We start from the raw sequence: 27,920 nt of genomic DNA, 5'->3' as shown, positions 1-27,920 counted from the left end.
AGTGGATTAAGGATCCAGCATTGTAATTGCTGTGGCTCTGGTTACAGCTGTAGTGTGAGTTCATCCCTGGCCTTGGAATTTCCACATGCCATGGGAGTGGCCAAAAAAAAAAGAAGAAAGAAAAAAAAAAACCTGGGAATTAACCCCAATATGTCCCAAGAGGAGGGTTCAGTATGTTGTGCCCCATAAATCCATGTGATGGACAAATAGCGTAGTCTTGAAAGGGATTTTGAATTGAATACATGCTGAGACCCAGTGATTTCACCCTCACAGAGGAATGGACACGTTTTCACTGAGTACTCGAACAGGACAGTGAATGGCAGCACCATTCTAAAAGCCCTGAACTGGAGTTCCCATCGTGGCGCAGTGGTTAACGAATCCAACTAGGAACCACGAGGTTGCGAGTTCGATTCCTGCCCTTGCTCAGTGGGTTAAGGATCCAGCGTTGCCGTGAGCTGTGGTGTAGGTCACAGACACGGCTTGGATCCTTCATTGCTGTGGCTCTGGCATAGGCTGGCAGCTACAGCTCTGATTAGACCCCTAGCCTGGGAACCTCCATATGCCGTGGGAGCGGCCCAAAAAATGGCAAAAAGGCAAAAATAAATAAATAAATAAATAAAAAATAAAAGCCCTGAACTGCCAACTGCTCTAACACCCGCCATCAGACACGCTGACTGTGGTCCCTCCACACAGCAAGGAGGGGAACAGACCACAGCTTCTCACAGCGCCAAATCTTATGCACACAGTGCGGGGTGGGGGCTCGCCAGAGGAGGCCACATTATAACACACCAAGAGTAGGAGCTCCCACTGTGGCGCAACAGGATCGGCAGTGTCTTGGGAGTGCTGAGACACGAGTTTGATCCCCAGCCCTGCAGCAGAGTGGGTTAAGGATCCGGCATTGCCGCAGCTGCGGCTTATTTGGAGGCTGCGGCTCAGATCTGATCCCTGGCCTGGGAACTCTATATGCTGAGGGACAGCCAAAAAAAAAAAAAAAAAAAGACACCAGGAGTAGCAAAGCTAATCTGTGCTTCTGGAAGACAGAAGAGTAAACCCAGGGCCAGCACTATCAAGGAGCTTATAGGGATTTTTTTTTTTTCTTTTCCAAATGTTTTTTTATAATGCTATTATATTGTTCTTGTTGTTCCAAAAAAAAAAAAATCTACATTTGAAGGTCCTGCTGCGGTGCAATGGGATCAGTGGTGGTCTCTGGAGCGCTGGGAAGCAGGTTCGATCTCTGACCCTCGGCACAGTGGGTTAAGGATCCAGCATTGCTGTAGCTGCAGAGTAGGTCACAACTCCGGCTCAGTTAGGATCTGATCCCCGGCCCAGGAACTCCATATGCCGCAGGGCAGCCAAAAAAGAAAATACATACATATGTTGAAATTTTTTAGAAATCTACATATTGAAAGATCCTGTTCCTCTTCTGATGGTTGATGACTGACATTCAGAGCATTTTCCTAACAGGTGGGGCTGCCAGGCTCCTACTGACAGGGACCAGATTAGGCCACCCAGAGTGGCCTCTTTCACCCACCTTCTTCCCCATCCAGCACACTTGGCATGGGGGCCAAGGCCGCCTGTCTCTCCACACCCTCCACACAGGCAGGTCTCCCCAGTACCTTGTACCAGATAATCAGTGGTCTCCCTTTCCACTTCAGGGCTAAGCTGTCGTGTTTTCTGAAGATATTTCAGGACAAAGACGTTGGGTGCAAAGTGGATCATGTTTTGCTCTCCGCAGCCAAAGGGCAGCCGCAGGAGGTTGCTGAGATGGTTCAGAGTTGGCCCCATGACATCTCCTGGTGGAAAGGAAAAGAAGAATGGGTTGGGAGTTGGCCTAGCTGTCCTAGGCACAGCTTTCCTCAGAGGGAGCCCACCTATGACCTAAAATGAGTCACCCACCCTCCAACTGCCAGTGCTGCTCTTTGAGACTGGTCTGCACCCTTGTCCACTCAGCCTGCTTGGTCTCCTGGCTTTGGTGAAGTCTGATGGCCCTATCCTACATGCCTCTCTCTATGTTCTTTAGTTCTAACTCAGGTGTTTTTCTCTGTCTTTTCATTAAGTTAAAGCTTTTTCCTTTTCGGCCTTTTTTTTTAGCTGCGCTTAGGGCTTGTGGAATTTTCCAGGGCAGGGATTGAACCTGCACCACAGCAACAACCCAGGCCACCAGAGTGACAATGCCAGATCCTTAACCTGCTGCACCACAAGGGAACTCCCTTTTCTGGCTTTTTAAACAGATGCAATTAGGGCTATACATTTCCCTCTTAGTACAATGTTGGCTGCATCCCATAACTGTTAAGCCATCAATCCAGCCATATAGCTTTCCATTCTAAATATTTTTTCTAACTTCCAATATGAAATGTGATTTTCTCCTTAACCATGAGAATTTAGATTTTTTCTCAATTTAATAGAAACTACGAAAGATCAAAACTGATAATCTACTACTGTACACATCTTGGCCTGCCCCATAGCTCAGGTCAATCCCTCAAGAGGAAGAAAGGCTGGTCTTTCTAAATCCTGCAAGAGAGGCCTGTCCTGTCCCACACATCTGAGCTAAGTGTAAGGTCTGAGTCTTAAGCATGACAATAGTACAAAAGAGGTTTTGTTATCATGGCCATCCAGGCAGCCTGGCCCTAAAATGAATTTTTAATAAGTCTTCGTACATGTGTGGTAGTATTGATACTTTTTTTTAAAGTTCTTTTTTTTTTCCCTCTTATTGTACTCTCAACCCTTCAGTACTGTGTCTTCCTCTCCCTGGCCTCTCTGCCCTAAATGCTGCTGATGGGCTCCAGAATCCCCACCATCTCGATTGTACTTTCTTTCCTTCCTTGACTTTTCCCCCTGGCCCAGTGAGGCTGCCACTGCACCTGCAACCTCCTCCTGTGGGTTTTCCTTCCTGGCTACCTTCTTGTCACTCACCTCCTCTGGGTTTTCCAGTTTCTCCTCTACCCTTCCATTCCACTGTGCTAAAGCCACACTGTCATACAGGTCCCTGCCTTCACCTCCTCTCCATCCCTGTCCATCTGCATTCTCCCCTATACCCCTCACCTCCATCTGGGCCACTCCACTCCCAAGGCCCCATTTGACTTGATCTTATGTCTTGGATTATAAGCTCCAACATCCTCTGACCTGGTTGCAATCCACCAACCTGCCCAGGACCCAAAGCTTCCATCCTCTGATGTCAGAGCAACCCAAGACTCCCTCATTCAGATCTGCCTCCACCTGGCCTCTCCCCTTCTCCTCGCCTTTCCAATCCCCAGTACTGGAAGGATCACATCCACTTTCCACTCCCATGCCCTGGCTATGGGAGAAATCCACAGCCCAAGAGACCCCTGGCTGCAGCCTCTTACCCCAGCTCAAAAAATGCTCTAAATGCTTGACTCTCTCACCTGAACCCCTAGGGACCATGCCCTTCAATCTGGCCTTGCAACCTTCTTATACATCCCCCAGATCTGCTGCCTTCATAGAGTTCATCACCCAACCCTCAGGGTCACCCCATGTGGGCAAAGACCTGTCTCCTCAGCCAGACTTGGAGCCCCTGAAGGGCAAGTTTGAGGTCATCTCTAAGTCTGGGCCCAGCACCCAGATCAGAGAAGGAACTAGCTGCTTGGAGGCACTGGGAGCACAGGTCCCCAGAAAAGCCCAGGAGGAGACTGAGTCCAGAGTGAATACTTGCCCTTGGCCTGGCTCTTGTCCCTGTCTTCCCCAAGTTCAGCTACAGGGCAGACGCACCTATGATGGAGGCAGCCGCACGCTCAGACCCAGGGATGGCACTGTGCGGGACCCCCAGGGTGAAGGCTTCACTGTAGCTCTCATCCATCTCCATCTTCCTCCAGATGCGGAACTCGCCCATAGAACCCCAGCCAGTGGAGAAACCGATGAACTGGACCTCTGGTGGCCTGGGGATGGTCCAGGCCATGATGACAGACTCATTGGACGGCTCTGGACCATGGCCAACCTGGAAAAAGAGGCCAAGGCTCTGCTGGGGGCTGGCAGAAAGCATGAAGCTGTGCTCAGGCATGGTCTGAGGCTTTGGCCATGCTCATGGGATTCTTGGGGGGGGGGGCGGTCAGAGGTGAGAGAAACTAGAGAACATATTGTCCACTAAACACCCAACAGAGACACAAGTGCGGCATTTGCAGGTTCCAAAGTCACTGGGCTCTGTGGAACCTCTGGATCTTTGCACATGCAGCTCCCTCCACTTTGGTTTGCCTGGCAAATTCATATTCATACTTCAAAACCCCACTTGGCTATGTCCCTCCTCTAGAAGCTGTGTCAGCTGGTTCTTTTCTATGTCTCCTTTGCTTTGCCCAGAAAGAGCCCACAGTCCTCATTTTACCTCTTCATACCCACTTTCTTTCCCCTGGACAGCTCACCACCCTTCCACTCCCAGATCCCTGGGCACTTCCTCTGCCATGGCCTTTTTTTTTTTTTTTTTTTCCCCCTTTTTAGGGCCTGCCACTTTTTTTTTCTTTTTCTGGCCTAACCCATGACATATGGAAGTTTCCAGGCTAGGGGGCGAATCAGAGCTGCAGTTGCCAGCCTACACCACAGCCACAGCAATGTGGGAACTGAGCCACAGCTGCGACCTACACCACAGCTCATGGCAATACTGGATTCTTAACCCACCGAGCGAGGCCAGGGATTGAATCTGCATCCTCACAGATATCAGTCTGGTTCTTAACCCACTAAGCCACAACGGCAACTTCTCTCACCACTTTTTTATAGTAAGCAACTCCAGGCAGGCTATAGCAACATGAGGGCTGTCCTGTGTTTTCCCCCTCTCCCTTTCACTCCCATCACATACAGTAGGAAGCAATTCATGCCAAAAGACCAGGGGGTTCCTGTTGCCACCCTGTGCAAGCCCAACCGTGCCTGGATGAGCCCGCTGTGCCAGCTGATCCAGAATGTTCTGAATTCATCCCAGGAGAGGATCTTGGCCGTGGGTGTGCTGGCCACAGGCTCGCCCATCTTGCTGGTGGAGATCCAGGACCTGGTGTTCTGGTGCCCTCCCAGAACGATCTCGATCATGCCCGCCGTGTCGTGGGGTCCCGGGGACAAGGCCACACGGGCGTCGTTGTGAGCTCGCACGGCCATGTCAAAACGGGTGAGGTGCAGGGGCCGCTGCACATACTGGAACTCATATTTGTTGGGCGTGGAAATGTGGACTCTCTCTGGATGGAGGGAAGGGGAAGGGGTGTTGAGGGGGCACTGGAGGTACTCCGTGCCTCCCCCTGCATGTGCCCAGAGCTGAGCATCAGGACCTCAGGGGACCGGTCTCACTGTGGCTCCATACACAGCTATGGGAAGCGCGGCTTAATGCAGCATGGCTTGATGACTGCTTTGCCAATAGCATGCAAAAGATGAAATGCTCACAGGGAAAAATCCTGCAAAAGAGGTTCAAGACCTATACACAGAAACTGCAAAATGCTGCTGAAGCTAAAGACCCATACCAATGGAGAGCTAGCCCGTGTTCATGGGCCAGACGATAATATTGCAAAGATGTTCATTATTCTCCAAACTGACCTAGAGATACCACACAACCCCAATCAAAATCCCAGCAGGGTGTTTTGAAAACATTGCAAAGCTGATTCCAGAATGTATATGGAGACTCAAAGGATCTAGACGAGCCAAAACAACTTGGATAAATAAGAACCAAGTTGAAAGACTCACACCATCTGACATGGAGACTTACTCTAAGGCTACAGCAATCGCAAGAGCATAGCACTGCTGTCAACATAGACACATGCTCAATGGAACAGAAGAGGAAGTCCAGGAATGGACCCACACACAGGAGCAACTGATTTTCAATAAGGTGCAAAGGCAATTCAATAGCAAAAGGAAAGCCTTTTCAACAAATGATGCCAGAACAATTGGGTCTCCAGATGCAGAAAAAGGAACTCTGCTCCATACCTTGTATGGGCCCTAAGAATTAACTTGAAATGGATCATAACCATTTTTTTTAATTATTTATTTATTTTTCCCACTGTACAGCAAGGGGGTCAGGTTATCCTTACATGTATACATTACAATTACATTTTTCCCCCAGCCTTTCTTCTGTTGCAACATGAGTATCTAGACAAAGTTCTCAATGCTATTCAGCAGGATCTCCTTGTAAATCTATTCTAAAAAAATATGGAACGCTTCACGAATTTGTGTGTCATCCTTGCGCAGGGGCCATGCTAATCTTCTCTGTATCGTTCCAATTTTAGTATATGTGCTGCCGAAGCGAGCACGATCATAACCATTTTTAATACATGTGCTGCCGAAGCGAGCACGGGCCATAACCATTTTTAAATGTAAAACTTAAAACTATAAAAATCTGAGAAGAGAACATCAGGTCTATCAAAGATTTCTTTGATACAACAACAAAAAATAATCCATAAAAGAAAAAATGATAAGCTGGGCTTCATTAAAATGAAAAACTTCTCCTCTTTAAAAGACACTATTGGAGCTCCCACCGTGTCACAATGGGATCAGTGGTGGCTTGGGAGCACTGGGACAGGTTCCATCCCCAGCCGGGCACAGTGGGTTAAGGATCCAGCACTGCTGTAGCTGTGGCTTAGTTGCAACTGCAGCTCAGATCTGACCCTTGGCCCATATGCCAAGATGGGGTGGGCCAAAATGAAAATAGATAGATAGACAGAATAAAAGACACTATTAAGAGAATGAAAAGATAAGCCAGAGACTGGAAGAAATAGCTTTGCAAGGCATTTATCTGATAAAGGACTTGTATCCAGAGTATATTTTTTAAAACTCTCAAAACTCACTGCAAATAAACTTACTCAATATTTAAAAGGTTAAAAGATCTGAACCAATTCAGATATATTAATAGCAAATAAGCATATGAAAGATGTCCAGTATGATTAGTCATGACGGAAATGCAAATTAAAACCACAATAAGATACCACTAAACACCTATTATAATGGCTAAAATTAAACAGACAATACTAAGTGTTGGTAACAATGGGGCAGAACTGACTCTCATCCAGTGCTGGTGGGAATGCAAAATGGGACTACCACTTTGGCAAACAGGTTGACAGTTTCTTAAAAAAAAACACATACCTACTCTATGAGTTAGTTGTTCCACTCTAACAAGGAAAACACATTCCCCATATGGAGACTTGTGCATGAATGTTCACAGCAGCTTTATTTGAAACAGCCCAAACTGGAAATAACTTGAATGTCCATCAACAGGTGAATGGATAAACAAAGTGTGACACATCTGCCCAGTGGAATCTTAGCCTTAAAATGACTGAATTATTGATACACACAACACGGTTGAATCAAAATTATGCTTCTTGAAAGAAGCCAGACAAAAAGAACGTTCTATATGATTCCATTTATATAAAATTCTAGAAAGTGCAAAGTAAGCTGTAGAGACAGAAAGCAGATCAGTGGTTCCCTAGTGACAAGAGTGGACAGGGGTGAGGGATTTCGAAGGGACATGACTTGGGATTAATGGAAATCGCCATTATCTTCATTGTGGTGATGGCTTCACAGATGTACACATATGCCCACATTCATCAAACTACACTCAAAATATGTCCAATTTAATGTATTTCAATTACACCTCAATAAATGTGTTAAAAACATTACTGACCTTACTTTGATTACAAATATATTCAGCTTAGTGTGGCTTATGATGTAAGAATACAAACAACATATCGATGCCCAATAATGCTTCAATATGTTCCATAATGATCAAATTATGGGGCAGTCATTTGATGGGGCATACTAAAGCTGTTTTGAAATGCTGTTTATAAAGACCTTATGATTACAAGGAGAAGTACTCAGGATGTGTTAAATGAAAAAGGCAAGATAGAGTATTATATAGCTCATGAGCCAGAAGTATGCCAAAACAATAATCAATCTTACAAAAGCAAATACAGCTAAATGTCAAAAGAGGTCATCTTTGGATGTGAACCAGAGGAGATAGTTTTCTTTCTATCTTTCCAAATTGTCTCTAATACATAGATAGTGCTTTTTCCTTTCCCAATTTTATTATTATTATTATTATTGCTTTTTAGGGTCTCACCCGCAGCATACGGACGTTCCCAGGCTAGGGGTTGAATCGGAGCTACAGCTGCTGATCTACACCACAGCCACAGCAATGTTAGTTAGATCTAAGCTGCATCTGCAAACTACACCACAGCTCACGGCAACGCCGGATCCTTAACCCGCTGAGCGAGGCCAGGGATCGAACCCGCAACCTCATGGTTCCTAGTCAGATTTGTTTCCGCTGCACCATGATGAGAATTCCTTTCCCAATTGTAAAAACTGTGGTAAAATACACATAAAATTTACCATCTTACCCGTTTTTAAGTGCATAGTTCAGTAGCATTAAATACATTCACTTTGAGCAAACATCACCACATTCATCTCGAGAACTCTTTTCTTCAACTTGTAAAAGTGATGCCCTATGCCCACTGAACAATAAATCCCCACTCCCCTGGCCCAGCCCCTGACAATCACCATTCTACTTTCTGTCTCTATGAATTTGACTGCTCTAGGGGGCTCATTTAAGTGGTGGAATAATAGGGGATTTGTACACATGCATTGCTTTTCAAACATGTTTTTAATTTAAACTTTACTGAGATAGTTATAGATTCACATGTAACTCTAAGAAATAACACAGAGAAATCTGTGTACTCTTGACCCAGTTTCCCCAATGGTAATATTTTGCAAAATTCTAGTACCAGGACACTGTCACTGTTACAATGTGCTGACTGCATTTAGATTTCCCCAATTTTGTTTGTATGAGATCCCTCTTGTTGCCCTTTTATCACCAGACCACACCCTCCAGCAACCACTCTAAAATTCTGTCATTTCAAGAATCATTAATGTACCATTTTTGGACTGATTTTTTTTCATTTCATCCCCCTCATCCAAGTAGTTGCAGATATCAATAGTTTTCTCCTTTTTAATCTCTGGATGGTATTCAAAGATATGGATGGACCGCAATTGTTGAACCATCCACTCACTGAAGGACATCTAGGCTGTTTCCAGTTTGGGGTTATTGTAAATAAAGCTCTCTGAACGTTTGTATACAAATTTTTGTGTAAATGTTACTTCTTCATTTCTCTGGGATAAATATCTAAGAGTGTAACTGCTGGGTGTACATTGGTGGCATGGTTTTGGTTTTGTTTTGTTTTTGTGGGTTTTTTTTTTTTTTTGTCTTTTTAGGGCTGCACTCACGGCATACGGAGGTTCCCAGGCTAGGGGTCGAATCAAAGCTATAGCTGCCAGCCTACACCACCACCACAGCAATGCCAGACCTGAGCTGCATCTGTGACCTACACCACAGCTCATGGCAATGCCGCATCCTTAACCCACTGACAGAGGCCAGGGATCGAACCCGCAACCTCATAGTTCCAAGTTGGATTCGTTTCTGCTGCACCACGACGGGAACTCCCTTGTCTTCGTTTTTTTTTAAAGAAACCAGCAGACTGTTTTAAGGAACCACCACCAGCAGCTGTGCCACTTCACTTTCCCACCAGCAGCGTACAAGAGGTCCAGGTTCTCCCTCCACAGCTTGATTATCTATTGCTGTGTCACTACTTTTTATTTTTGTCATTCTGATAGGCGGATACTGATAACTCACTGCATTTCAATTTGCATTTCTCTCTTGGTTAACAATATTGAGCCCCTTTTCCCATGCTTATTTGCCACCTGTACAATTTCTTTGGTGAACTCTTCATTTCTTTCACCCATTTTCTAATTGGACTGTTTGTTTTATTTATGGTTGAATTTTGAGAGCTCTTTATATATTCTAGATACTAGTCCTTTGTCAGATCTGGGTTTGAAACTATTTTCCTCCAGTCAGTAGTGTGGATGTCTTCCCCTTAACAGCATCTTCCACAGAGCAAACATTTCTCTCTCTCTCTTTTTTTTTTTTTTTTCTAGTGGCCACACCCACAGCATATGGAAGTTTCTGGGCCAGGAACTGAATCCAAGCTGCAGCTGTGACCTAGGCTGCAGCTGCAGCAACAATGGATCCTTTAACCCACTATGCCGGGCTGGGAATTGAACCTTGCCTCTGCAGCTACACAGGAACTCCATTTCTCATTTTTTTTTTTCTTTTTACGGCTGCACCTGCAGCATATGGAAGTTCTAGGGCTAGGGGTCAAATCAGAGCTGCAGCTGCAGGCCTATGGCACAGTCACAGCCACACCTCATCCAAGCCACATCTGCACCTTATGCCTCAGCTTGCAGCAAGGCCAGATCCTTAATCCACTGAGGGAGGCCAGGGATTGAACCTGTATCCTCACAGACACCATGTCAGGTTCTTAACTCACTGAGCCCCAATAGGGAACTCCTCCATTTCTCATTTGGATGAGGCCCATTCATTGATGTTCCCTTTTATACTTCATGCTTTTGGAATCATATCTAAGAATTCTTTACCTAGCCCCAGACCCAAAGGTTTCTCCCATATTTTTTTCTCCTAAAGATGTATGGTTTTACATGTAAGTTCATGCTCCGTTTCGAGTTAATTCTTATATAAGGTGTGATCTTTAGGTCAGATTTTATATTTTTGCCAATGGACCTCCAGTTGCTCATAGCATCATTTGTTGTTCATCCTCCACTGAACTGCCTATACACCATTGTCAAAAATCCTTTGAGCATATACATGATGTATTGCTATTTACTGAAAAAGAAACGGGGGATGTCAAGAGGCAGCCCATGTCCAGAGTGTGCTGTGGTCAGGGGACCCATTGGGCTGAATGCCTTGAGAACAGGGAGGTGGTACACCCGGGGGGTTGGCATCCCCAGAGGACTCCATCCGAGATCCTCAGCTCTGACTCTTGGCATAGCCTGACAAGTGACTGCCCAGTGCCAGCCCCAGCCCACCTTCCAAGCTGGAGGGCTCCTTGCAGATGGGCTGGATGGGGTAGGGGGCAGACCCTCCCACTGGCAGCTCAGGCTCACTGCCTGACCCCACCAAGGTAGAGATGTGGATGGGCCATTCTGCCCAATGGGCACTCTCTGTACCCACTTCCTGTCACGGGTCATACTGTCAATTTCAAGGGATCAAGGTGGACAGATTCTAAATCTCATACTTTTCAGAACCCACCTTAATTTCCCACATCTTCCCCTGCTGCCCCTGGTTCTGGGTCACCCTCATTCCCTCATCTTTCCCCTGATGTGCTAAGACCTCCCATCCTCAGACCTGGGCTCTTCATCTGGGGCTCCAAGGGCAGCCCTACCCATGACTGCAGTCTCTTTCCTCATTGGCACCTGCAGTTTACCACTGTATGTGCTCACTTCCTGCATGACAGATGCCCGGTCCTCGCTCTGACTTACAGTTGTCCCCAGCTGGGACATTTCAGTGCTTCATTGCTATGTCTCTACCCCAACCCCCCTAGGAGGGCAGGTGTCCATTCAGCAGCAGGAGAGCTGCAACAGAGTGGGGGTAAGGGCCAAAGTCCTCAGCAGAGTGGGCATAGGGACTCACCATTGGGACAGAAGAAAGCACTGTAGGTATACGATCGAAGGGCTCCTTCAGGCTGAAACAGAGAAATGAGAAGAACTGAGTGCCGGGGGGCAGTCAGAAGAGAGGTGGCTGCAACTCTTAGCCTGGATCCTGCAGGGTGATGCCACAACCACAGGTGCACAGAGATGGACCATGTTAACCTACCTCCTTCAGCCAGATGGAGAAACCAAGGCTCACTCCCCTCCCTGGGCTCTAGTCTAACAAACTCATGAATTGCTACTAAACATATCATGCTTCCCACATCCCTACCCTGCTCTCCAGGGAACCCCTTCCTCCCAGCTCCCAGCCCGGCTTCTCTCTCTGGGCAGGGAACACTATGACACAAAGGCTGCTGGGATTTGAAACCCCCATCCAACATCCAAGAGCACTGAGAAAGGGGAACCCGGTCTGCCAAGGACCAGACCGGGTCTCCATCCCTCTGTCCGACACATCCCATCAGACATCAGAGGCATGTCTCCTGTCCGTCATGTTCCTGCTTCTGCTCCCTCCAGGATGTCCCCCAAATAGTAGACAGCAGCTGTCTTACTCTCTTGAAAGGGGGCACCTGGAATTTAACCTGATATGCCTTGTGGGGTTTCATTTGACTGGAATGGCCCCTGTGGGGCTCTTGCTTTTCCAGACCCCTTTTAGCAGCATGAGACTGGTGCACCAGGGCCATCTGTCCTGAGGTCAGACCTCAAAAGGGTTAATGCTAGACCACTGCAGCCAGGCAGCCTCCTGGGGTCCCAGCTTCTCCCCCTGTGATGGTTCATTTTATCTGTCAACTCCAGGGAGCCGCGAGATGCCCAGATATCTGGCCAAATGTTACTTCTGGATGTGCCTGTGAGGGCACTTCCTGAAGGGGTCAGCATCCGAATTGATGGACGGTAAGGCAGAGGGCCCTCCCTTCCACGGGTGGGTTCCCTCCAGGCCACTGAAGGTCCAAATAAAAGGCAGAGGAAGGATGAATCCTCTCTCCTGGAATGCTTGAGCTGGGGCATCCATCATCTCTGCCCTCGATGTTCCTGGTTTTCAGGCTTTTAAACTTTTTTTTTTTTGGTCTTTTTGCCATTCCTAGGGCCACACTCACAGCATATGGAGGTTCCCAGGCTAGGAGTCGAATCGGAGCTGTAGCCACCAGCCTACAAAAGAGCCACAGCAACTCGGGATCCGAGCCGAGTCTGCAACCTACACCACAGCTCACGGGAATGCCAGATCCTTAACCCACGGAGCAAGGCCAGGGACTAAACCTGCATCCTCATGGATACTGGTCAGATTCTTTTTTTTTTTTTTTGTCTTTTTGCCATTTATTGGGCCGCTCTTGCAGCATATGGAGTTCCCAGGCTAGGCGTCTAATCGGAGCTGTAGCCCCCTGCCTACCCCAGAGCCAAAGCAACTCGGGGTCCGAGCCGCATCTACAACCTACACCACAGCTCACAGGAACACCGGATCCTTAACCCACTGAGCAAGGGCAGGGACCGAACCGGCAACCTCATGGTTCCTAGTCGGATTTGTTAACCACTGTGCCACGATGGGAACTCCTGGTCAGATTCTTAACCACTGAACCACAACAGCAACTCTACTCGGTCCTCTGTTGATGCTGCAAAATGGGTCCATCCATCCCGGGTCTGCACTGGAGAGTCCAGGAAGCACCTGTCCAGATCACATCCACTTCCTGCTCTCAACCCAGGGCCCCGCCTGGGGGGCCAGCATGAGGGTCCCACTTCACCTACACAAGCCACAACCTGACACCACCACTGAGCACCTCATTGGCAAAGCTTTAGTTGGTGCTAAGAGGCCAAGCACATCCTTTTGGATGACACTGAGCTGTCTACCAGCTGGATTGTCACCTTACACCCAGCAGGCCTGACATGGAGCCTACACGCTATTTGCTTAGCCACAGGCTCCAGGGTGAGCCCCAAGGTTTTGCTTGGGCCTCAGCAACCCCCTCACCAATCTACCTGCTCAGGTCCTTGCCAGAAAAAGTGTTGAGTCGCTGGATAGGGTCTGACCTTCGTAAACCCATAATGGCTCTTGATAGCTATATGATCATAAAAATGATTCATAACCTAGATGTCTATCAGTGGATGAATGGATAAACAAAATGTGGTCCTTGGAGTTCCCTAGTGGCTCAGTGGGTTAAGGACCCCACATTGTTACTGCTGTGGCTTGGGACACTGCTGTGGCGTGAGTTCAATCGCTGGCCCAGGAATTTCTGCATGCTGCAGGTGCAGCCACAAAAAAAAAAATTTTTTTTTCTTTTTTGGCCACTCCATGGCATATGGAAGTTCCTGGGGCCAGAGATCAGATCAGAGCTGCAGCTGTGAGTTATGTGACCTATGCCACAGCTGTGGCACCACGGGATCCTTAGCCGAGCCAGGGACCGAACCTGCATCCCAGTAATGCAGAGATGCTGATGATCCTGTTGCACCACAAGAGAACTCCCCCCAAAATTTAAAAAAATAAATAAATGGACCTTAAAAACCTCATGCTGAGTGAAAAGAGCCAGATGCAAAAGGCCACATACTGTATGATTCCATTTATACGAAATGTCCAGAACAGGTGAATCCTCAGAGATAGGATCCAAGTCCCTTGGCTCTGGCTGACCATCCAGGGTCTCTGGGACACACGCCATGCCCCCCCCCCCGCCCATAGCTCATGGCCACTCGGTCCTGTCTCCTCTTCTGGCTCAACTCAGAGGGGACCCTGGTGCCAGTCTCTCTTCTCTAGGCTGTCTGAGCTTTTGGCTGATCCCAGGTTCCAATCTCCACCTCTGGGCTCAAGCCAACTCCTGCCCAGATTCTAAAACACAGTCCCCTGTGTGATGTCACTACTATTACCTCTGGCAGGAATTTTCCGCAACCTCACATCAGGGCTTCATTCCTGTCTGTCCTATGGATTTATCTATTCTGTACACTTCATATAAATGGGATCATACAACAATGGGGCCTTTTGTATCTGGCTTCTTTCACTCAGCAGAATGTTTTCAAGGTGCATCTACACCATAACATGCATCAAGGCTCCATTCCTTTTAATAGCTAAGTAATATTCCACAGCATTGGGGAACTGTATTCCTTTGTATCACATCTATCCACTCATCAGCTGATGGACACTTCCTAAAATGGAAGGGGCATCTCTGGCTTATGTGCAGGATCCCCTAGTTGACCATGATAAAAGCCTAGATGACAAGAGCTCACGCTTCTTTATCACTTGGGCCAGGAAGAGGCCTTCCACGCACACTTAAACCATCCATCAGTTCCTGTTTGAACCTAGGGCTCTTACTCCGGAGCCCACCCTTGACCAAGAAGGAAAACCTCTTCTCACTCCTGTGATGCCCACCAAGCTCTCCTCATGGGTCTGAATTATGTCTGCCTCTTTCTGGCTTCTGTGATCTTTGCTGAGACACAATGGGGTGATCCAAGGCTCTGAGCCCTCCAGCATAAGTGCAAAAGGTCACCTTCCCCTGGGCCGACTAGGGAGCCAGGCGAGATGGTGTCGGCCCCTCCTCCACTTGATACAGCACTCGCGACAGCTCAGCCATCACCTGCTTCTCCAACGCATGCCTCTCAGGAATGGCCTTTCCACTGTTTTCAGCCTCCTGTCCAGCAGGTGGTATGTGATATCTCGGGAGGGTCCATGGAATAACCAATGGAGGGAGCAAACCATGTGCCCAGAGCATTGCAACAGGCTGAGGTGGGAGAGGGTTTGGCTGCTTTATCAAACTACACACCTGGTGCTTCCTATTTTGTAAATCCATTTTTGTAAATCCATTTTTTCTTTTTTCATTTATATTTCAAGTCTTCTGATGCCTAAGTCATCCCTCCTTGTCTCCCAGAGCGTCTGTATGAAGCTGGACCACTGGATGCTGCAGACACTGCTGAGCAGCATGAAGGGGCGGAAAGGCCTGGGGATAGGAGAATCCTTCTCCGTGCATTTAGAAATTCCTCCTGCAGAGGAAGGAGGTGAGAGCTCCAGGACCCAGGTTGGAGGGCACGCTGTGGCCCAGGGACCATGCTCACGCTGCACCAAGGGTCACCAAGGGTCTCTGCATTTCCTGTTGAGGCCATCCCGTCCTGCTGGCTTATGGAGATCGCATGCTTCATCCGATGACACACTTGTCCCAGAGGACTCCATCACGTCATGTCAACAAAGCTGCAGCAATGACCCATCCACCTCTGGGAGTTCCACCCAGTGTGTGTGTGACTCCAGGCGCTGATGGAAACCATTTGTGCTCTGCTCTGCAGCCGAGAGGCAGGGCAGCTGTTTGCAGCTGGGCCGCTGGGGAGGGGCAGACACTCAGGGCTGCTATGAAGAGCTTCATCAGGGCGGCCTCGTGCTCTCTGAGCAGCACTAAGAGCTCTCACCTGAGAGCTCTGAGCAACCCCGGATAGATGGGGCATCTTTGCTGCTACAAGCCTAGATCTGTGAGGTGTTGTGTGCACTCTCTGACCTTCCCCAGGCTGTTGGGGGGAGTGCAAGCACCCTCATCTCATGGAGCAAGGTTGGAATAATAAGTCACTTACTGAGCCCTATGCATATCATGCAGATCCCAGAGTCACAGCTTGGGAGTGGGGCTGGGGGTGGTGGTTTGGGCGCCCCAGCTGGAGGCTCTGTGTCCTTCTGGCACGGGCAATCCAAGAACAACTCTCCAAATGCCCAGTCAGTTCCTACAACTGCCTATAACAAACGGGCAGCCAGGAGACAGAGGTATGCCACCCTCCAAGGTGGTCACCCCAGAGCCAGAAGGACACTTCCCCAAAGCCCTCACGAGTCCCAAGCTGCTCCACCAAAGCCTCCTCTGCTCCTTGGAGAGGGGATGGATGCCACAGTGCTCCAATGAGAAAGACCTAGGGGGGCCTCCCTAGCCCTGGCTGGGGCAGGGACCAAACACCCAGCCCCCACCTCACCATTAAGGGAATCAGGTCCTGGCCAAGTGCCTCACGTGAGGACATAGGCTTACCTCAACCATCACACTGCGCCTGATGTGATCCCTCCTGATGGGGACCCTTCTGTCAGCGTAATTCTCCTCCAGGGGTCTGATGGACTTCCCATCCCGACAGCAGCTCGTTTCTCTGTAAGCCAGGGCTTTGGCTGTGGAATTAGAGTATTTGGTGCTAGCTCTCAGAACATGTCCCTCCCCAGCTGATGCTGTTCTGCCCCCACCCTTGGCCCAGGTGTGCATGCATGCATAGGTGCTTGTATGACATATGCACATATGTGCATGGGTATGCATGCATGTGCGCACATGTGTGCATGGTACATATTTGTGCATGGTATGTATGCATGCGTGCACTGTGTGAGTGGTATATATGTTTGCATGAGTGTGCATGCATGTATGCACTGTGTGCATGGTGTGTGTTTGCATGTAAATGCACGCATGTGTGCACTGTGTACATGGTACCTGGTGCATGTGCGTGCATACGTATGTATGCATGTGTGCATATGTGTTCAAGTATTGTGTATGTACGTGTATGCAACTGTGCACTGTGTGCATGGTACAGATGTTTGCATGCATATGTATGCATGTGTGCATGGTACCTGGCGCATATATGTGGCTGTATATGAATGCACATGTATGCAAGAATGTTTGTGTGTGCATGCTATGTTGCTTTGGCATCATTTTTTTTTTGTCTTTTTGCCATTTCTTGGGCCGCTCCCGCAGCATATGGAGGTTCCCAGGCTAGGGGTCAAATTGGAGCTATAGCCGCCAGCCTACGCCAGAGCCACAGCAACGCGGGATCCGAGCCGAGTCTGCAACCTACACCACAGCTCATGGCAACGCTGGATCCTTAACCCACTGAGCAAGGGCAGGGATCGAACCGGCAACCTCATGGTTCCTAGTCGGATTCGTTAACCACTGAGCCATGACAGGAAGTCCCTGCTTTGGCATCTTAAGAGCCTGGCTTCCCCCAAATGAGGCCCCTACCTCCTGATCACTCCCTCTGGCCTGCTTCTCCAGCAGCTATCTTGTCCCTCAACCTCATTGTCTGCCCCACTAACCCTTCGCCTGTGCCTGGATTCAGCACCTGGACTCCCTGGCAGCCAGGAGAGGGAAGATGCCCAAAGAAGCACATGGGCCTCACCTGTGATGTTGCTGAGACCCAGATCGCTGAAGGACAGAACCACCCACGTGGGCTCGGTCTCCCCAGGGGCCACACATGTCTTCTTGGTCAGATGGCGTTTGCCAGGATGGCCAACAAATCGGATGCCCTTGGGAACTGAGAACTTCACATACACCTGGAGAGAGTGGCAAGGGTCCATGATACCTGGAATCAGTGCACCCTCCCAGCACACCCCACTGCCCACTGCAACCTGCCCACCCTGGCAGCCTCATCCAAAATCATGCTTTCCTTGGGAGGCCCCCTTTCCATTTCTTTTTTTTTTTTTTTTGGCCATCCTGTGGCATATGGAATTCCCAGGCCAGGGATCAGATCCAAGCCGTAGTTGCAACCTAAGTCACAGCTGCAGCAACACCAGATCCTTAACCCACGGCGCTGGGCCGGGGACTGAACCTGTATTCCAGCACTCCAGAGATGCTGCCCATCCCGTTGGCCCACAGCGGAAGCTCCCCCTTTCCATTTCTGATCAGAATGAACTGCTCACCTCTTTCCTGCTGGGAACTGCTCCTTCCCTCAGCACCTCCAACAACCTCACTGGTCCAGCTCCCCCTTGGGACTAAGGGCAATTCAAGGGCTGTCTCTCCAGCCCCATCCATCCCTGAGCATGGGATAAAAGGGAACCACTCCACCTGTAGGCCCTACAGAGCACTTCCTCTGACCCTCTCTCCAACCACTGAGTTCCACTGCTTCACAACAGGGCTCTGCGTGCACTCATGCATGCCTATATGGGTGTGCTATGCATCCATGTGTCTCCGTGTGCACACTTATGTGTGGAGTTACGGCATGTTTCCAATGTGTAATGCACACAGGTGAAGGTGAGTGTCTCTGCACACATGTGTAAGCACAGCAGTCTACTCGTGTCTCCGTGTGCATGTTGTATGTGCACATGTGTGTTTATACCCCCCAGCCTACAATAGGCCCTTTGTTCCACATCCATTTGTCCAACCAGCACAGTGGCAGCACCTAATGGGTTCAGGTGCCCTGCTGGAAGCTCAAGAAATAGATCTGAACAAAGACGCATGCGTGATCCCCAGGCCTCAGAGGGTCAAAGCACCTAAGTCACGCATACCCCCCCCCCACACACACACATGCACGCGCGCGGGTGTGTACAAAGAAGGTCTACAGCAGCAAGTGTGACAGAGTGTCTGAATCCTGCCCACAGGCAGGCAGACCCAGCCAGTGGCTGGTGCAGGGTGCTTTGGGGCCTCCCCCATCCCTCTTGAGAGCCTTCTTCCAGAAAGTTCTTCCAGGGAGGAAAGAAGAAACTCAAGTGTCAAATGAGATGCATTTTCCAGGTCCTGGGTGGAACCAGCTGTCCAGGCTGAGGGATCTGGATGGACTTGTTGTTCTGGAACCTTGAGATGGGCACATGGGGGGCGGGGGGTCCTGAAATTGGCGAGTGCCCTTCCCTGGACACACCTGCTGCAAGGCAGGGATTCTTTTCTCCCACCTGTCAACGCAGCCACTTGCACATGCTCAAAGCTGAAATGAGCACCTGGGGGTCCTGCCTGCAGATTCAGGAGAGACTCCTCAGGGGCCACTCTGGGAGTCTTATTCTGGCTTTTTCAAACTGGCATTAACTACATAAAAAAGATGGATGATAAAGGTGCTGAGATTTGGGGCACTGCTCCTGGCTGATGACTCTGATTCTTTCATATGTCCTCCTTGGCCCCCTCCAGGCCACCCTGTGGCCACTGTCCTGGTTCCTGCCGCCCGGGCTGTCACTCAGACTAAGAAACAAGCCTCCTCTTCTCTCCTGCTTTCCAGCCCAGCCAGATTGTGTCATGAGCAGTTCCTAGGATAGGTCAAGCTGCCTCTTGCCTCTGTCACTTGTGATCACCTGCAGAGATCAGGCTGGCTCCCAGCAGGACCCCCCTCTCCCATCCCCCCACTCATTCTTCCATCACTAGCCTGGGCTCATAACCCCAACCGTTAAGGGGTGCCCCTCACTCTGGGAGCCCATCTACCTTCTCTTTCTCCCACCCATCAGCTGACATCCAGGCTGAGATGGTGCAAAAGGATTATAACCAAGGAGGAGGGGAGGACATGTGCCCCTGAACTCCCCCAGCCTCTGATGCACAGGCCCACAAACACCCCTTTCCCACCATGCCCCCACCAGATCTTGGCCCTCACAGCTCCCTCCATCTTGCCTGCCTTCCCTCCTCATCATCAGGGTCTGACATCCCCAAGCCCACCACCCTGAGGATAGCTGTTATGGGTAAAATTGTGTCCCCCAGGAAGACATTTGAAATTCTAACCCAAGGATCTATAATTGTAACCTCACTGGGAAATATGCTTTCTGCAGATGCCATCAAGTTCAAATGAGGTCACTAGAGTAGACCCTCGTCTGATTAGACAAGGGTCCTTCTAAGAGGAAATATGGACACAGAGACGTCTGTTCACAGAAGGAAGAAAATGTAAAAACACACAGAAAGAAGAAGGCCATGGGAAGACCAAGGCACAGACTAGAATGAGGCAGCCACAAGCCAAAAGAATGCCAAGAATTGTGGGCAGCTGCCAGAAGCCAGGGCAGAGTCTGGGATAGACTGTCCCCCAGAGTGGCCAGAAGAAGTCAACCCTGCCCACACCTTGACCTTAAACTCAAGCCTCCAGAACTGTGAGACAAGACATTTTCATTGTTTAAAGTTGACCACGTTGTGCTACTTTGATACAGCAGCCACAAGAAACTGATACAGTAGCCGTCCCACCTCTGCCACCCACCCACCCTACTGCAGGCACCCTGCAGGTTCTGGGACCCCAAGGGCAGCATCAACAAGGTCTGTGGCACTTCCACAGTCACTGTCCTTAGCATCTATGTGGGCTAACCCATTTAACCCTTTAATCACCCATAAGACTACCTGCCTGACATCTATGGAAACTGATACACCAATAGGTGGAATAACATAGTCAAGATCAGCCAATTTTTAAGTAGAAACTGGGATTTGGCTCCATGGGCCACCCGGATTCCCTGTTTCTGTGCTGGAATCAGCACAATGCAACCCACCTCTGATCCATCACTTGTTTCTTATTAAGACCAGGGAGCTAAGAATGGTTTAGACATTTTTTCAATGATTGGGGTGAAGAGGAATTTGGAAGGGGCAGCACTGCATCACCCTCGGGAATAGGAAAGGCTGTCTATGGAGGGCAGGTTTGGTACCTCAGCACAGGTGTCCATGTAGTTGTAGATGCTGAGCGGGATCTTGGCCTGCTCCCCGCGGACCACGTAGGAGGGCAGCGTGAAGTCTACGAAGAAGGGCTTGAAGGTCTTCAGCAGAGTGGGTTCGGCGATACCCAGGCCCCTCTCGGCGGACAGACCCACCGCCTCACCCACCCAGCTGGTGATGGAGTCAGGGACCTGCACGCTGAGTGTCTCCTCACCTGACGCGTCACTGTGGAAAGATGGACAACCCATGGTCCCTTCTCCAGGGCCAGCACAGAGGCCAGGTGGGAAGGAGGGCTCCAGCCACGTGGCCTTGGGCCCCAGGGAGGTGCCCCCTCAACAGCTTGGAAATCAGCATTATGATGCGACATAATCAGAAATATAAATGTCTCTTGGGACAGCTGTGATCACAGGACCACCCAAAAAATGGGTTCAGAGAGGCAAACTTTGGCAGTGTTTGGCAGTGGGCTCTGCTCAGTGTAGGGGAGAAAGACACAGAATCAAGAGGTCTGTCACTTAACAGCCTGCTTGTGTCACCAGAAAGACATGTCCAAGTCCTCACCCCTGGTAACCTGTGAATGTGACCTTATTGAGAAATAAGGTCTTTTTAAAATTTTTTTTCATTTTTCATTTTATTTTATTTATTCTTTTCAGGGCTACACCCACAGCATATGGAAGTTCCCAGGCTAGGGGTGGAATCAGAGCTGCAGCCACCAGCCACAGCCACACCAGATCCAAGCCACATCTGCGACCTACACCACCGCAGCAATGCTGGATCTTTAACCCACTAAGGAGGCCAGGGATCAAGCCTGCATCCTCATGGATACCAGTGGGATTCTTAACCCACTGAGCCACAACAGGAACTCCCTATTTTTCAATTTTTAAAGTTTCATTGTTGATTTACCTTGTTGTGATCATTTCTTCTGTACAACAAAGTGACTCAATTATACAAGTACACATATCCATTCTCTTTCAGATTCTTTTCCCACATTGACTCTGATGGAATATTGGATAGAGTTCCCTGTCCTATACAGCAGGTCCCCATTGGCCAATCATTCCATATACCTCAGTATGCATATGACAATCCCAAACCCCCAGTCCATCCCTCGCCCTCCCATCCTCCGCCCTTCCCCTTTGGTAACCATAAGTTTTGGAAATAGGGTCTTTGCAGATGTTATTAGTTAAGATGAAGTCATACTGGAGCAGGGCGGGCCCTAATCCGATGACATATGTCTTTAGAAGAAGAGGAAAATTCAGGAGTTCCCATCGTGGTGCAGCAGAAATAAATCCAACTGGGAACCATGAGGTTGTGTGTTCCATCCCTGGCCTCGCTCATGGGTTAAGGATCCAGCGTTGCCCTGAGCTGTGGTGTAGGTCTCAGACGCGGCTCGGATCCTGCATTGCTGTGGCTGTGGTGTAGGCCGGCAGCTGTAGCTCCAATTCGACCCATAGCCTGGGAACCTCCATATGCCATGGGTGCGGCCCTAAAAAAACCCAAAAAGACAAAAAAAAAAAGAAGAAGAGAGAAATTCAAACACAGAGAGAGGAAGGCTAGACAAAGATGGAGGCAGAGGCTGGAGTGATATGATCACAAGCCAAGGAACGCCTGCAGCCCCCAGAAGCAGGAAGAGGCCAGGAAGCCTCCTCCTCTAAAGTCTTCAGAGGAGTGTGGCCCTGCTGACACCCTGGTCTCAGATTTCTGGTCTCCAGAACTGTGAGAGAATAAACTTCTATTGTTTTAAGCTCCTCAGTTTATGATTGTCATGGCAGCCACAGCTAATACAGTACCATAAATAAATAAATCAGTAAAATATCACATCCATAATTTCTATATTGATTATGTATTGAGACAATATTTTGGATATATGTTAGGTTAAATAGAAATGTGTGTTAGAAACTGAATGTGGAGTTCCCATTGTGGCGAAGCAGAAACCAATCCGACTTGTAACCATGAGGTTGCAGGTTTGATCCCTGGCCTCGCTCACTGGGTTAAGGATCTGGCATTGCCGTGAGCTGTGGTATAGGTTGCAGATGCAGCTTGAATCCTGTGTTGCTGTGGCTGTGGTGTAGCTCCAATTCGACCCATAGCCTGGGAACCTCCATAGGCCACGGGTGCAGCCCTAAAAATCAAGAAAAAAAAAAAGAAAGAAAGAAAGTGAATGCAATTTCTGTACAGCAGAAATTGGCACTACACTGTAAATCAACTACGCTTTAATTTAAAAATTAAAATTAAAAAAATTTTAAAAATATGATTCAACTTGTGGTGGCCAAGAAGGAGAGGGAGTGAAGGAGGGATGGACTGGGAGTTTGGGATTAGCAGATGCAAACTATTATATACAGCATGGATAAACAACAAGGGCCTACCGTACAGCACAGGGAATTATATGCAATAGCCTGTGATAAACCATGATAGGAAGAGCATATGAAAAAGAATATGTATACATATGTATGACTGAATCACTTTGCTGCCTACCCGAAACTAACACAACACTGTAAATCAACTATACTTTCATAAAATAAATTTTTTAAAAATATGATTTGAATGAACTCCTCTTTCTCTGAAATTACATATATGATGGTTGATGTTCTTTTTCTATTGGAGAGTGTTGCTCAAAGAACATGCAAGATCTCCCTACCCCCCACGCCCACCCCCACCAAGGGCAGAACTGATCACTCGAGGATGGTCCTGGGGGACAACCTCTGGGGTTTCTTTGGCATTTCCAGAATGTTCTTTTGAGATCTGTCTTAGCACATAGTGGGAGAAGCCCTAGAAGCAAAGCTCAGATTGCCCTTGACCTGACAGGGTGCCCGGCTATTCCTCACCCATCTGGCCTCTCCATCCACTTCCCGGGAGAAACCTTACCCAGGTGGACCTTGTTGGGCAGTGGAACATGGCCCCACAGGACCTGGAGCATCTTTCCTCACCTTTATGAACATCACAGGTGCCACCCCTTCCCCCAACAACAACTCAAGCTCAGCCTCTTTACATTTTGCAGAACGTTCCCCAGCTTCATATGATCACAGCCAACCAGAGAGCCAGGCTCTGCAAGAGTGTATGAGACAAGGATGCCAGGCTGGGAAGTGTGAATGTCACTGTGCACTGGGTGCCACCCACTTACCCAACCCCCCAGGGGGACATTCACACTTCCCAGCCTGGCATCCTTATTTCATACACCCTTGCAAAGCCTGGCTCTCTGTTACAAATGTATGTGTGATTTTTTCAGGTCTGAGCCCAGGCCATTACAAAGGCTTCACCCTATGTAAGTTGTTGCAACCACTATTGCACCAACTATTGTATGAGGATCCTCAGAAAACTGAATATAGAACCACCATATGATCTAGCAATCCGACTCTTGGGCATATATCTGGACAAAACTATAATTCAAAAAGATACATGCACCCCTATGTTCATAGCAGCACTATTTGCAATAGCCAAGACAGAAACAACCTAAATGTCCACTGATAGCTGAATGGATTAAGAAGATGTGGTCCATATACAAGTGGGAATACTACTCAGCCATAAAAAAGAACAAAATAGAGGAGTTTCCATTAGGCTCAGAGGGTTAAGAACTCAACTAGTATCCATGACAATGCAGGTTCGATCTCTGGCCTTTCTCAATGGGTTAAAGGATCTGGCATTGCTGTGGCTGTGGTGCAGGCTGGCAGCCGCAGCTAAGATTCGACCCCTAATAATAATAATAATAATAATGCCAATTGCAGCAACATGGATGCAGCCAGAGATTCTCATACTGAGTGAAGTAAGTCGGAAAAAGAAAGACAAATACCACATGATATCACTTATATGTGGACTCTAAAATGTGGCACAAATGAACCTACCTACAAAACAGAAACAGACTCACAGACATAGAGAACAGGCATGTGGTTGCCAGGGGAGAGGGAGGAGGCAGCAGGATAGATGGGGAGTTTGGGGTTAGTAGATACAAACTATTACATCTAGAATAGATAAGCAATGAGGTCCTACTGTACAGCACAGGAAACTATGTCCAGTCTCTTGGGATAGACCAAGATGGAAGATAATATAAGAAAGGGAATGTGTATGTATGTATGTGTATATATATGTGTGTGTGTGTGTGTGTGTGTGTGTATGTATGACTGGGTCACTTTGCTATACAGCAGAAATTGGCATGACATTGTAAATCATCTTTACTTTAATTCAAAAAATTCAACAAAACGTCTTCACCCTGCAGGCCTCCTGGAGTTGGGGTGGGAGGGCACTGCAGTCTCTGAGGGGAGCTTCAATCAAGGACTCAGGGCCCCCCTGGCTGGCCATGATCCTTGCCTATTTGCATTCCCAGCCCTAAGCCTCCACTCACATGTCTTTATCATAAGGGATTTGGGCAGGGGTCATCTTCAGACACCTCTGCCAGGGCCTCCTTATTTTCAGGAGAAAACACTGAAGACATCTCTCCCTACTCTGGCTCAGCACCCAGTACCTTCCCACTCCTGGCTCTTTCCCCAACCCCCACCCCACGGTCCATAAAACTGCTGGAGCCTTTTGTTCAGGACTCCCTCCAAGTGAGAGGACCCCTATATCTTGGCTGATCCATCTGACACATGGGCCATTCTGTGGGGAATAGAACAGGGGGATATATAAACAGAACACTATTCAATGACAATGGAATACATGTTCTCAGGCCCATATCAGGTATTTTCCAGGACAGACCATATGTTAAGCTACAAATTAAGTCTCAATAGATTCAAAAAGAGAGATAGCAACGTATCTTCACTGACCACAAATGGGATAAAGTTAGAAATCAACAAAGAGAAAGAAAGCTGGAAATTTTACAAATTTGTAGAAATTAAGCAACACAGTCTTAATGTGTTGGATCAAAGAAAAGATCAAGAAAGGAATTAAAAAGTACTTAGAGATGAATGAAAACAAAAGCACAGCAGGAGTTCCAGCTGTGGTGCATTGGGTTAATGATCCAGATGTCTCTGCAGAGGTGCCGGTTCAATTCCTGGCCCAGCACAGTAGTTAAAGGATCCGGCATTGCCACAGCAGCAGCATAGGCCACTCTGATTAGATCCCTGGCCCTGGAAATCTCATGTGCTGCAGGTGCAGCTGAGGAATTAAAAAAAGGCACAACACACCAAAACTCACAGGATGCATCAAAAGCAGTGCCAGGAGGGAAATTTATAGCTATAAATGCGTATATTACAAAATAAGATCTCAAATAAACAATCTACCTTTTTACAACTTAAAGAAGGTAAAAAAGAAAAATGAAAGTGATCCAGTAATAAAGATGCAGAAGGAAGGAAATAATAAAGATTATAGCAGAGATAAATGGAATACAGAATAGAAAAATAATAGAGAAAATCAATGAAATCAATAATATTGTCAAACCTTTAGCTAGATGCACTAAGAATAAAAGAGAAAAGACCTAAATTACTAAATTCAGAATGAAAGTGGGGACATTACTGCAGAGTCTACAGAAATGAAAAAGATTATAAGAGACTACTGTGAACTCTTGTACAGCAACTACTTGGATAATCTAGATGAATGGATAAATTCCTAGAAACATGAAACCTACCACGACTGAATCACAAAGAAATACAAAGTCTGGATAAATCTATAACTAGTAAGGAGATTGAATCAGCTTTTTATTTATTTATTTATTTAGGGCTGCATTTGCAGCATATGGAGGTTCCCAGGCTAGGAGTAGAATCGGAGCTGTAGTCACCACCCTACACCACAACCACAGCAACTCGAGATCCAAGCCAAGTCTGCGACCTACAACCTACACCAAAGCTCACAGCTCAACCCAATGAGTAAGGCCAGGGATCGAACGCGCAACCTCATGGTTCCCAGTCAGATTCGTTTCTGCTGAGCCACAATGGGTACTCCAGAGATTGATTGGTAATCAAAAATCTGGACCTGATGGCTTCACTGGTAAATTCCATTAACAATTAAAGAAGAAACCTTGTGTATTGTTCGTAGGAATATAAAATGATGCAGCCACTGTGGAAAACAACATGGCGATTTCTTCAAAAATTAAACATAGAATAACCATATGATCCAGCAATTCCACTTCTGAGTATACATCCAAAAGAACTGAAAGCAGGGTCTCAAAGAGATACTTATATACCCACATTCATAAAAAGAGTATTCATAAATAACCAAAAGGTGGACGCAAACTAAGTGTCCAGGAAAGGATGAATGGACACACAAAGCGTGGTCCATCCATACAATGGAATGTTTCTCCGCCTTAAAGAGAAAAGAAATTCTGACACCCACCACGACATGGATGAACCTTGGGAACATCATGCTGAGTGACATAAGCCAGTCACAAAAGGACAAATACTGTATGAATCCACTAACATGAGGTCCCTAGAGCAGTAAGATTCATAGAGACAGAAAGTAGAAGAGTGGCTGCCAGGAGCTTAGGGGAAGGAGGATTGGGGAGTTAGTATTTCATGGGGACATAGTTTCAGTTTTGCAAGATGAAAAGACTTCTGGAAATGGAGAGCCGTGATGGTATGACGGCAGCACGACAGTATGAATGCACTTAATATCACAGAACTGTACACCTAAAACTGAATAAGATGATAAATGTTGTGTGTATTTTACCACAATTTTAAAAATTAGGAAAGGAGTTCCCGTCATGGTGCAGCAGAAATGAATCTGAGTAGGAACCATGAGGTTGCAGGTTCGAGCCCTGGCCTCCCTCAGTGGGTTAAGGATCTGGCATTGCAGTGGCTGACACGGGTCAGATCTGGCATTGCAGTGGCTGTGGCATGGGCCAGCAGCTGTAGCTCCAACTGGACCCCTAGCCTGGGAACCTCCATATGCCACAGGTGTGGCCATAAAAAGCAAAAATAAAAATAAAACTTAGGAGGAAAAAAAAGATCTGACCAATCCTTGCCTAGGCCAAGCAACAGCCTCCACCCCTGGCCTCAGACCTGCCCCCTCTGCCTCCTCCTTGCTCTGGCCAACAGGGGGACAGAGACTATCTCAAATCCCAAATGCCTCCCAGCAACGCTCCCTGGCTCTCCACACCCCCCAACACAGCCCCACGCAGCCTTCACACCCCCTGCATCCTCCTCACGGCCTCTCCGCAACCATGTGCAAACCAGCAGCCCTCCCACCTCCCAGCTCTTGCCTCTGCTGGTCCCTCTTGCTGGACAGACATCCTTCCCCCATTCTGGTTGATCT

General features: G+C 48.0%; 1 protein-coding gene and 1 non-coding gene across 2 annotated transcripts in view; both read right to left on the bottom strand.

Annotated features, from left to right (window-relative positions):
* CPAMD8 (C3 and PZP like alpha-2-macroglobulin domain containing 8) overlaps positions 1 to 27,920 on the bottom strand; it is a 106,168-nt gene that overhangs the window by 26,253 nt on the left and 51,995 nt on the right. The window contains exons 20-26 of the mRNA XM_047774661.1: positions 20,744 to 20,975; positions 17,551 to 17,704; positions 16,428 to 16,558; positions 11,450 to 11,501; positions 4,870 to 5,168; positions 3,727 to 3,952; positions 1,617 to 1,793 (exon numbers count right to left, since the gene is read on the bottom strand). Coding sequence (XP_047630617.1) covers positions 1,617 to 1,793; positions 3,727 to 3,952; positions 4,870 to 5,168; positions 11,450 to 11,501; positions 16,428 to 16,558; positions 17,551 to 17,704; positions 20,744 to 20,975 — 1,271 coding nt within the window. The remainder of the gene's footprint in view (positions 1 to 1,616; positions 1,794 to 3,726; positions 3,953 to 4,869; positions 5,169 to 11,449; positions 11,502 to 16,427; positions 16,559 to 17,550; positions 17,705 to 20,743; positions 20,976 to 27,920) is intronic.
* LOC125126630 (U6 spliceosomal RNA) lies at positions 6,124 to 6,230 on the bottom strand. The gene has a single exon (XR_007134725.1). It is a non-coding gene; the product is annotated as a U6 spliceosomal RNA (small nuclear RNA).

This window comes from Phacochoerus africanus, chromosome 4 (genome assembly GCF_016906955.1).
Source record: "Phacochoerus africanus isolate WHEZ1 chromosome 4, ROS_Pafr_v1, whole genome shotgun sequence".
Taxonomy (NCBI): Eukaryota; Metazoa; Chordata; class Mammalia; order Artiodactyla; family Suidae; genus Phacochoerus; species Phacochoerus africanus.
This window is presented reverse-complemented; position numbering and strand designations above follow the sequence as displayed.